General features: G+C 59.3%; 2 protein-coding genes across 5 annotated transcripts in view; one reads left to right on the forward strand and one right to left on the reverse strand.

The window, feature by feature from the left end:
• EPHX1 (epoxide hydrolase 1) overlaps positions 1–11,219 on the reverse strand; it is a 31,130-nt gene extending 19,911 nt beyond the window's left edge. The window contains exon 1 of one of the 4 annotated variants that reach the window (XM_026509505.4): positions 11,049–11,219. The gene's annotated coding sequence lies outside the window, so the exon portion shown is untranslated. Of the gene's footprint in view, positions 1–992; positions 1,197–4,141; positions 4,244–6,985; positions 7,170–11,048 lie in introns of those variants that run through there. The other 3 variants (XM_048224957.2, XM_044387968.3, XM_048224956.2) reach the window with 3 other exon arrangements.
• Positions 5,747–7,216, forward strand: LOC130544189 (uncharacterized). The gene is made up of 3 exons (XM_057314758.1): positions 5,747–6,202; positions 6,333–6,492; positions 7,119–7,216. The coding sequence occupies exons 1-3, from the start codon at positions 5,751–5,753 to the stop codon at positions 7,182–7,184; spliced, it is 678 nt and encodes a 225-aa protein (XP_057170741.1). The 5' UTR covers positions 5,747–5,750; the 3' UTR covers positions 7,185–7,216.
• Positions 11,220–11,622: the final 403 nt, after the last annotated feature.

Genomic DNA, 11,622 nt, shown 5'->3' on the forward strand with positions numbered 1-11,622 from the left:
TTTAATTCACCAAATTCTTCCCTGAGGCCAAGTTCCAGACACTACTTATGCAACGGGGGGGGGGGGGGGGGGGGGGGGGGAAATCAGGGATCAAGGGCACCTGGGTGGCTCATTTGCTGAAGTGTCTGCCCTTGGCTCCAGCCATGATCTCAGGGTCCTGGGATCGAGCCCCGCGTCAGGCTCCCTGCCCAGCAACTTCTCCCTCTGCCCCCTCACCTTGACTCGTGCTCCCTCTCTCATTCTCTCAAATAAATAAAATCTTTTTAAAAAATCAGGGATCAGTTTGCAGTGAAGAAGGTAACTGAGCAATATGGCGACCTTAGGACTGAATGTAAAGTACCTGAAAGCGACAAGGGGTGCCCACGAGGCCGTGGACTTGCTTTCTCTTGCCTTCCCGGGTCTGACTTACAAAGCACAACTCTAACTACACGAGGTCAAATAAAGTAGGCGCTTATATCTCCGGCACGGGTGGAAAGAACATCAGTCTAATAACTGAATGTTGTGTTTCTGTTATGCTTGGGGCAAAACCACGAGTTTTAAAACAGATGATTCATTTAAGGACTGAGACTAAAAGCTCAACTCTCTTCGTGTAACTTGAATTTGGTCTGTAAAGTACCAGGAAGTCATTTATTCTTGTAAAGTAAATAAGAGATTTGGATTGGTGCCTTGGAAAAGTATCACTTTGCTTTTTGGACCAGAGACGAGCTCAGCGGACACCATGCATGTGCAGCTATGAGCCGGGCTGTCTGCAGGCACAGGGAGTGAGCAGGAGCCCGTGCTCCAGCAGGACAGACATACAGACGGACAACTAACACCCTTCCAGCGATGGGCACAACAATACATTACGTACGCAGACGGAGAAGCGTGCGAGGTCGGCTACAAAGGTTCACGAGGAGGGGGTAACGGAGCAGAGGTTTTAAGGATACGCAGGAGTTTACCAGACAGAAAGCAAGAAGGCGCACGTGTGAGCGAGGAGCCACGAGGGTCTACACCTGTGTCCCGTGGCGGTGCTGACAGCTGCGAGCTTCGCGGTGCAGTCCTTCTGTTTCTATCCGTTCCAGCTGTCCGCACCTATCCCTCTGTGAAGTGTTACTTCATCATGACGACGCCAGGAGTTTTAACTCAGAGCTCAGGACCGCCATTCACATGCCCCTTTTGTACATTAGAAGCCAGGACTCTGGAGCGACGTAAGGAAATGTGCCTGGGGGGGGGGGGGTGAGCACGTCGTGGTTGCGTGAGAAAAAGGTGGCCTGGCCGGGTTACTGAAAACTCAGCACTCTACCCCCACTGCCTGGAGTGAGCTGGCCACTCAGTAAACATGCCCCCGGACTGAGGCAGCGTGGCGGGCTGCCGGCGACCTTCTCCCCTTCTTTCCTCGCTTGGGGTTTTGATTTTAGTTGGCAAAGCCCAGATAAACACTACATTTCTTGGCCTGCAGCTCAGGCTGATGGAGTGATTAGGTGCTGACAAAGAGTCCTAAGCGTATTTGGGGCAGAGCCACCCATGGCTTAGACGGTACTTGGTATGAATTAGGAAAAGACACCCATTCTTCAAAACTCGATCAGAAAATTAACCTAATGTACTGCTTTGGTCATAAGATGCCTCATTGTCACCTGCTAGAAAGTACTTGTGAATAAATCGCACATCCATAACGTGGATGACGTGCATGGCATCCTCTCAGGTTGCACAGTGCACAACCTGCACGAGGGTGCATGGGTCCTGCACGTGTGTGGCAGACTGTTTTGTAAAGAGCACTGACTCTGCTGGGAAGTGTGCACCTTTTGCCCTTCCCCTTCCTCCTTCATGCTTCTGGGATACAGATGCGATGCTTGGACTCTGGTAGCCATTTTGGGCTGTGAGGATCTTGAGGAGAGAGGTCGGTGCTAGGGCGATGATGGAGATGATGGGTTCCCGCTGACCACGGCGCCAGCAGCCCAGTCCTGGATTACTTACTCCAAACTACCTTTGTGTGACAGAGAAACTTCTATATTGTTTGAGCCACTGTCATTTTGAATGTTGGATTATATAAAGCCTAACATCATCCTCACTAATTGTGAAAGTCAGGGGGAAAAGAAAATATATCCAGTCCCCCCCCACCCGTGGACACACTCTCAACAATAAATGCTCAGTCTTCAAAAGGTTCAATGCTGTATTTGTGTTCCACGGCTGAGACACGTAGCCGATGAATAAACATCGTCCTGCAGCCTGACCACAGAGAAGGTACGCACGCGAAGGGCAGACACAATGCAGCGGCGGGGGGCTGGGGGGGGAGTCCCTGGAACAGGCGCCTTCCTCCCTCTCGAGGACAAAGAGGGTGTCTTCCCACTCCGCTGCAAGTATTTGGGCTGTTTCTTTACATGAAAGGCAATTCTGTGATATCTGTCAAGTGCAAACCACGTGTGGCCAGCAACTCCAGGCTGGGATTTCTCTCCCCAGAACACGGAACCCGCGTTTACATAAAATGTCTTATGGACAAGAGTATTCGCTGCAGATTCTCCCTCCCTTCCCTCTCAGTAAAAGGGTAAGACTGGAAACAAGCTGAATGTCCATCAGCTGAGATCCGATTCATCTAATGAATTTAGGGCCGGCCGCCCCAAATGTGCCCCTTCGGCAGAGTGATGATTTTAAATAAAAGTCACTTAGGAAGCATCTGACGCAAGGACCCTCAGACCCTCCTGTGTCCCCCTGAAAGCAGGAAACAGTCCTCCCATATGAAAAATACCCTTCCTGTTGTAAGAAGTAAAAAGACACCCTTATCGCCAGAGATGAGCACCTGAGAGCTGAGAAAGCGGTAGAAACTCTGTGTTTGCTCTGTGTTTCTAAGCTACTAGCCGCGGAATTCTGATTAGAATTCCCCGCTGATTAAGGCTCGCACACACCTGTTTCCTTTATCCTGTCAATTCCTCACACATTGACTGTCTCTTTGTCTCCAATGTATAAAAACTGCTTGGTCATTTCTTTGGGCCCCAATTCCTCTACTGGACCTCCGTGCACAGGTCATAAAACTTTGGGGGTTTTCTTCTGGTTAATCAGTGTTGTATAAATTGAATTCTTTTTTTTTTTAAGATTTTATTTATTTGAGAAAGGGAGAGAGAGCATGAGCAGGTGGGAATGGTAGAGGGAGAAGCAGACGCCCCGCTGATCAAGGAGCCTGATGCGGGGCTCGATCCCAGGACCCTGGGACCATGACCCCAGCTGAAGGCAGGCTCATAACCCACTGAGCCACCCAGGCGCCCGTAAATAAAATTTAGTCCAGCTGAAGACCTGAGGGTAGAGGAAGAATTTTTCCTTCCCTACACTATGCAGAAGGTCACTTATCTGTGGCTCCAGAAAGATCTCCCTGATAAATAGTGAAGTGAGAGCAGCAGAGAGCATGGTCAACGGTGCCATCCGTGTGGACTGAAGGACACAGCACGCCGTGCATGGTCTGGGAATTCACCTGGATGCTGGTAACAGTGACTGCCCCAAGATTTTATTTAAGATTTAAGATTCAATTTATTTATTTGAGACGGAGCATGCAAGCAGGGGGAGGAGCAGAGGGAGAGAGAGAATCTCTAGCAGACTCCAGGCTGAGCACGGAGCCCGACATGGGGCTCGATCCCACGACCCTGAGATCAGGACCTGAGCTGAAACCAAGAGTCAGACGCCTAACCGACTGAGCCGCCCAGGCGCCCCATGAGGGAACAACCTTGCACTGAATAAGCTTTTGTACCTTGGAAAAAAAACCATCTTTTACCAAACGCATGTACTATCTGCTCAAAAACAACACAATCGTACATTTTTTACTACATGAAAACCATGGGCGACGAGAGTCTTCCCTGTGACTCAGTGTCAACAGTGAGTCACACGCCCTGTCCTTGCCAGAGCCGCACAGAACGCACTCCTGCAGCGGCGGCTGAGATTCCGTTCTGTGGCTTCCTGGTGGCCGAGACCCCGTCGGGATAAAGGACCATGTGGAAGCCCGTGGGCCTCTGTGGGCCACAGGCCTGGCGGAAATGTGAAGCGCATGGGTGACCCACGCTGGCCAGGCTGCCGGAGAACCTGTGTCCAAACCGGACGTCCTTTCCACGCGCGGGGCTCCCGCTGCCACCTGCGTGGGCGACAGACATGTGCGTAGTTCTAACCCAGACCCCAAGCCCACCTGCCAACGCACCGGCTCCCGAGTATCTCAAACCGTCCTCTGCTGCATGTGCCACGGCCCCGCGATCCCGTCCCCTACACCTCTGTCTTCCGCTGGGGCTCCCCCTCACCGCAGCGGGCACTACCCCCGCTCTGGAACGCCGCGCCGAAGCCCGGTGACGTCCTTGAAGCCCCGCCTGTGCTCCACCCACGTGGATGCAACCTGTCGGCCAGTTTCAGCAGCCCCACCTCCAAGATAATAGTCTCAGATCCACCTCCACCACCGCCTCCCGTGGACGAAAGCAAAGCCGCGTCGGGGCCCCTCACACGTGCTCTGCCCCCTCCCCCCATCCCCTGCAGCCAGAGTGACCTTCTGGAAATACACACCTGCTCGTGTCCCACGCCTCGTTAGAACCCTCGAATAGCTCCAGGGAACAGGAGGACACCGGCTCAGTCTTTAAGGCCCGAGCGGCCTGAACTGCCCACCTCGCCCCTCCTCGCCCTCTCTGGGCCCAACCCCCACCTTCTCGGGGTCCTTCGGGCTCTCTCAGTCTCACTGCTCTTCGCTCCCCTTCTCAGCTGCTTAACTCCTGCTCCTTCTCCAGATTTCAAGTCTTGTGTCCTTTCTCCCGGCAGCCTACCCGGACCTCTTGGAGCCCGGTGCGCCTCTCATCCCTAGCCCATGTCCTGGTCACGTTTGTTCAAGGTTCTGCGCAACAGGCCGCCCCCGCTGGAAGGAAGTTCCTTGCGGGTTGACACCCTGTCTGCCTTAGCTCCCCTCTGGTCCCCACTGTCGGGCACGCACTGGATGGTCAGAAAGTATTTGTTGAATGAATGAATTTAAAAATCCTTCAAATGACAGTGTTAAACTTATTAGAACTCTTGAACCAAAAGACGGCTGACTTCTCGAGGAATCAGACAGAGCCTACTTCCCAGCCTCCTCTGAAGATGAGGGCCCTGAGATGCAGGGACAGGGCTGAGGAGGTGGCAGGTGGCGCTGCGGCAGACTTTCCCCGGAAGGAAGAGTGGACAGCCAGCACGCCAGGCGGACTGCAGATATCGGGGCTCTGGATCTAAGCAGATGACGATCAGACGCTGGACCCTGCTGAATACAATGTGGGGGGGCTCTGCCCGCCTGCCCTCGCAGACCCCCCCTCCCTCGCACCCAGGCAGGTGGGAGGACCTCACCACCACCCCTTGCTCCTACGCTCACAGAGCTGCAGCCGCCAACCCCAGCCCTGCGCTACTCGTCCGGCCTTGGCCCCCCGGGGAGGGGGGGCAGGCTGCTCTTTAAGAACGGAGACCGAGGGGGCCCAGCTCGGCCTCCCCCGTGAGGACTCCGCCCTCTGCCCCTCGGGGCTCATGGCTTCCTGACTGTGACTCAGACCCACATGAGAGGGAGAACCTTAGCTCCCTGTGGGGGAAGTCTGCCTTGACCGAAAACTCCGGGGCACAGGGCATAAGGGGGGAAGCAGTGGCACCACGGGCCCCTCTGACGCCAGGCCAGAGAGAAAGGTGGGGCTCGGGGGTCGGCGTGCTCTCCCAGGCCCGGGCCCCTCACCGCCCTCCCCAGGCTCGCAGCTCCTCTCTGGAGGAAGGCAAAGGAACATCCAGGGGGAAGGGACAAACAGATGGCTTCCCTTCCATTCCAGGGCCGGCCTGCCAAGGCAGTGAAGAATGGGAACGTTCCTGCCGCCAACGCACCGCTGACAGCTGCCCCAGTCCCAGCGCCAGCCATGGGGCTTCCCGAAATTCCCCGAAATCCCCAGGCCCTGTTCGCTGGGGCCGAGATCACCCTGGGGGGCGGCTGGCCCGGGATAGAGGGGAAAGCCTGGGGGGAGGGGGACACCCTGACCAGCTGCACAGCCTCTGCCCCCGCAGACATCTCCCCAGGACCCCAGTGGCCGACGGGGCCTCCGGATGAGCGAGGCCCGGGACAGCCCAAGCAGCACGCCCTGCACCCCTGCCCCGGGGCCAGCCCCGCAAGACCTGGAGCAAAGCCTGGGAGAGCAGCCTGGAGCCAGCACCCAAGGGAGAGGAAAAATGTCGTTTGCAGGCAAAAACAAAGCAGAATGAAAGAGCAGTAAGAACAGTGTGGGGGTGGGGTGCAGGCGTCTTGCGGGGAGCCCTGCTCTGGGCCTGCAGATCGCCGCCTGCCATGGAGCATGTCCCCCACCCCCCAAAACTGACTTTCTATTCACGCCTCTGCGTAGACAGACAGAACACGATTCATGGTTGGATGAGAGCTCACGGAGCTGGGAGCCAGCCGGCCGGTGGTCAGGCACTGGCCGCCCACCAGCCACACGACTTCAGGCCAGTGACCCCATGTCTCCAGGCCTCACTGAACTGGGGGAATTCAAAAAGTCACTTCAGGTAAAGGGGCGATGCACCCACACGGGGATTCACTTGGGTTTTTAAATCCCCAGATCAGGACAGGTGGGGGAGAGGGACCCCAACCGGTATCCTTATCCAGCACTTTCCCTGAGGAAGTGCCACCTGGACCAAGATGGGGAGCTGAGGAGGGAAGGCAGAAAGTGAGGGGCACCCAGCACCCACCACAGTGGGGGGTCTCGGTGGGAGAAGGGAGGACCCCTGGCGGGGCTGGCTGGGCCTCTGCACAGGGCCCGGGGGACCTGCAGACTAAGCCGAGCTGAGGACCACCACAGACCCATCCACACAGCCCTCCAGGCAGGCCGGAAGCTGAGTGATGCAAGGGGGGGCGCACCCCACGCTGGGTCCCTGGAGGCCCTGCTCCATCCCCCGGGCGGCCCCAGGGCACTGGGCCAGTTTTCCACTGGTCTTAAGTTACAAGAGAAACACCCCGAGTAGGGCACAGTTCACTGCCTCTGAGGAAGCAGCCATTTACCTTGCGTGGGATTTCAACACTTGGCATCGCTACTGAGCAGAGAAGACTCGGTTCCAGAGGGTGAAAGGAGTGGGCTGTGCATGCTGGAATGCCGTACTGCACATACTTGGTCTCCTTCCCCTCTGCCCCCCAGGTCGGCCAGCCCTCCACAATGTGCTCCCTGGTCTGGAAGCTTCCTCAATGGTGTGTAAGGCGATAGCACTGTTGGCCGGCGGCCCCGCTGAGTAACCTAAGCTGCTTTCTCCTCTGGAATGTAGTGAAAGGCCCCATGCTTCACGGAGGGCGGCCCTAAGGACGAGGGTCAGGGCACGCAGGAATGTTCTGGGCTGCTGGTATCTTGGGGGGGGTTAGTTTGCTTGTGGCAATGTCTGGGTAGCAGAAAGGAATAAAAAGTTGCAAAAGGCTAAAAATACTTCTGGATTCAGTGGCAGGTCCTCGCGGACTGAGCAGCAGGGAGGGAGGCGGGCACAGAACCGGGCAGGGACAAGGCCGCCTTCCCGCGCCCCGTGGCTGGGCCTGCCTGCTCCTGCCTCCTCGCAGCGACCACGTGGCCCAGCAAGTAGATCCTGCCACAGCCGAACAAAAACCCGGGAAAGCAGAAAAGTACATCCATTTTCCCCAAAAGCCTTCGTAAGAGAGTCAGACTCCCTGTGCTGCACACATCACCGTGTGGACCCACCGAGAAGACACCTGAATTCAGTCAGTTGATCAATCTTCCCCAAAGGTAAAGGCAGCAAAAGCTCCTGTTCCCAACCCAGGGACCTCCTGTTCCTCCCCCTTTGTGGGTCAGCTATAGAATCTTCTGGAATGTCTCTGAGCTGCTCCGAGACAATACTCCCTAATGGGAGTATTTCCAGCAAGGTCTCGGAGAGGGAGCCTTTGAGGCAGCCGGACCGAGTGGGGCGTCCACGCCAGGTCTGAGAGCCTGGCTGGGGGAAGGCCCCGGCTGGACTGCGGGGGGGGGGGGGGGGGGGAAGGGGGAAGGAAGGGTAAACTGTGACCGCCCTCAGGAAGGTAAACACAGCTTGATGAAAGTAAAAACACCAGTTTGAACTCGGTTTGCACCGAGTGTGTTGGTCGTATACCAAGGATGGGACTGCGTGTTCTCTCCTTGGCGAGAGGGAGGTTCCCTGGAGCACACGCCGCTCCTCTCCCTCAGGGAAGGCAGGGGGCTGGATCCTTGGCAAAGTTTGGGTCCCCTCTTGCGGAACTGCTCGGGGGCCTTCTCCCTGCCGCACCCCCAACCCTCTCCACACAGCACCCTGGAGCCTCTGATCCTGAAGTTCAGGGCTGGCCCAGGAACACCCACCGGCGGGGGGTGTGTGTGGCCCCAAGAGACCCCAGGTGACCCCAGGGGGCCGGCTGGCCCAGCAAGGACACGTCTGCTCCAATCCTGAGCCCCTGCCCTCTGTCCCAGGGTTTGCCCCACAGCCTGGGGCCGCGGCCGTCACTCCGTTTACAGCTGCGTCTGCGGACCTGGTGTAGGTGACAGGCCCCCCCCAGGCCCCATCAAAACTGACCGCTCCCCACTGACATGTTTCCTTCCCTGAAGATCCATTTGGACTTCTGAACCGCACAGCCGTCACATACGAGAGCTCTGGGGCACTTGCACATTGAATAACCCAACCCTGTCATTTTACCGGTGAGGTCTGGGGAGGGGACACGCTGATGGCACAGCTAGGACATGCGTCCTCTCCTCTTTCTAGCCAACTCGCCTTCCGCATCACTATATTACCTCAGAGGAAGGAATTACCGATGATAGGGTCGAGAGCCCTTCCAGAAGTGGGTTCTGGGCATGAGCTCCTAGGGGCCCCGCAAACCACGCCTGCCCGCTCTGTGCGCACTCCGGCCCCGAGTGCGCGGCCTTGGCGCTCTCCCCTCAACAGCGGCCCGCAGCTCCCACGGAGCCCCCCCTTATTCTGGGCGCCCAGCTGCGCCCCGCCTCTCTGAGCACCTCCACTCAAGAACAGAGGAATGGGGTCTGGGCAACCCGGCCTCCTCGGGTCTGGGCCTGGGCCAGAATGCTGAGGAGAATTCGGTGCGGGGAGCACCTCCCAAGCCTGGGGCCTGTGGGGCCCTTCCGTCCATGGCCGGGGCTCCCTGGGAGCTCCAGTGGGAGCCTCAGACAGGCCCCTCTGCCCAGCGCATTCAACCACTTTCAACAGACACCCTGTTCCTGCAAGCCGGTACCAGAGAGTGCCTCAACCCCACGGGAGCACAAGGGCTGGAGCAGACGGCCTGGAGGTTCACTCCGGCTGCCCTGCTGAGCAGTTACGGTCTGTGTGTCTGTGGAGGTCTTTCTTTTCCTGGAACTGGGTGGGGGGCGGGGGGCAGGCGGCAGAAAGTTCTGGAGTCCTCTTGCTCTCAAGCTGGGCCAGTACAGTTTACACAGGAGGTCATTCACACCAAAGGCCCTGGTGGCAGCCAGGCCCACACTCAGAAAACAGAGATAAAGCTTATCTGTGTCAGGAGTGCTCCTGCCCCAGGGCCTTTGCTCTTGCTCTTCTTTCAGCTTGGTGCACAGTCACCCCCGATGGCAATCTGCCACTCCTGGTGCACAGTCACCCCCGATGGCAATCTGCCACTCGTAGCTCTTCAGGACTATTCAGACATCACCTCTCAAAGGAGGCCTCTCCTTCACCTGACACCCCTTCTCTCTCCAGGGTTTTACTGTCTTCTAAGGTACCTTACATTTTACAAGTTTATTTTATCCTCCACCTTTCCCTCGAGAAACCTGCCAGCCTGGTGAGGGCATGTTCCCCGCGGAGCCCCCTGCCCGGGCCAGAGGGTGGTCCCTGAGCACTGCCCACACGTCCTCAGGGAAACACAAAGCAGTCCTCACACAGCCCTCCTAGGTGGGGAGATTTGGAGGGGGGATTACCCAGTGCCGAACAATCTCAGAACTTTTTGCTAAGTCAGACCCAGTGGGGCTAGGCCCTGAAGGAGGTGAGCATCACAGAAGAAGCCAATGTTACTTTCTGGAGCGGGGGCTTCCTGAGAATCCCTGAGGTTCGGAGCTGCTGGATTCAGGGGCGGCGGCAGAGCGGCCGCAGACCTCAGCAATTTCCCGCAGAGCTCATCAGCCCAAGCAAAGGCGCTGAGCTGAGGGCAGAGATGTCAAATGCACAGCAGCCCCTCCCCTGCTCCCCCCTCCCCGGGGTGGGGGTGCAGAGCCCTAGCAGAGCTGCCAGGCCCGGGAGAGGGGTGTCTGCCCGTGCAGGCTTTGCGGAGCCCCAGGCTCAGCCTGTGGGAGGCGGGAGGGCCAGCCGGCCGCGCAGCTTTAGAGAAGTCAAACTTAGCACCCCAGGATTGCAGGAGCTCTGCCCCTAAGCCCTGGCCTCCCCCTAGCTGCGCGGCGGGTAGGCCTTCTCTCCCAGGCGCAGAGCGAGGGGCAGGAGGGGACACCGGGCGGCGGACAGGGAGGGCAGAAATCACACTCCAGCTGCGAGATTTGACACAGGTTTTCGGACTCCGGCGACCAACAAGAGTATTTCACTGCGGGGCGCGACGCACCCTGGAAGCAATACTCTCGGGGAGTGGGGGGCCTGAGGACCCCCGCCGCGCTCCTCCCGCTCCCCTCCCTGCCCCCCCTCCCCAGCCCGAGCGCGCTCGCAGGGCCTGCCCGGGCCTCTTCCCCGAGCCGCGCGCACCTGAATCCCCGGGGGGCGGAGGGGGCCAGGCGTGGGCGCGCCAAGCCCTCGGTCCCCGTGCAGCTGCGGGCCCCCGAGGCATGAGCAAGTCATCTGCCTGCAAGCCCCGCTGCGGCCCGCGCCCCCACACCCGGCCCCCCGCAGCCGGGCCCCCACACTCGCCCCCTTCACACCTCGCGCCCCCACACTCGCTCCCCCTCACCCCCCGTGCCCCACACCCTCCCTTCCTCGGCCCCCTGCAACCGCGCCCCCACACTCGCCCCCTTCACCCCTCGCGCCCCACACGCTCTCCTCCTTGGCCCCCCGCAACCGCGCCCTCGCACCCCGCCCCGCGCACCCACACCCGCGAACTCGCGCCCTCCCGCGCCCCCGCATCCGCCCCCCCATGCCCCCGCGCTCCCGCGCCCCCTTACGTCGTCGTCTCCCAGGCCCCCAGGATCCGGCGGCGGCAGCGGGCTCGCGGTGCCTTGGACTCCGCTCTGCTGGCTCGGGCCGCCCTGCGCTGACCCCGCCCAGGCTCGGCCCCCAAGGGGCGGTCCGGGGTCGGACCCAGGGCCTCCCGAGGACCCGGTTCAGTCCCGCCCCGCCCCTGCTACAACAGCGGCCCGGAAAGGTCCCGTCGCACGCCCCGGGCTGCGCCCCTGCTGGGGAAAAGGGCGCCTCCAAGTGCGGCCCGCGGACCCGGGCGCACACTCGGAGCCGAGGCGTTTAGGGACCTGGAGCGATTCGGGGCACCCCTGGGTCGGCTGACTCCGGGGTCAAAGGCGTCCTTCCCGTTTCTTTCCTCCAGCGCTTCGCGGCCCCTGCACCTCGCACCCGTGTGGGCGCGGGCGCGCTGGGCAACTTAAGAACAAACACAGTCGTCTGGATGGGAGCAGGTGCGGCTCCGAGGTCTTTCCAGCAAGGACCGGGGTCTGCGGCGCCGACTCGGAAGGGGTGGGGGCTGGGGCTCCCCTGACTCGTCCCACGGGCACTGATCGCAGACCT

This window comes from Ursus arctos, unplaced genomic scaffold (genome assembly GCF_023065955.2).
Source record: "Ursus arctos isolate Adak ecotype North America unplaced genomic scaffold, UrsArc2.0 scaffold_2, whole genome shotgun sequence".
NCBI lineage: Eukaryota > Metazoa > Chordata > Mammalia > Carnivora > Ursidae > Ursus > Ursus arctos.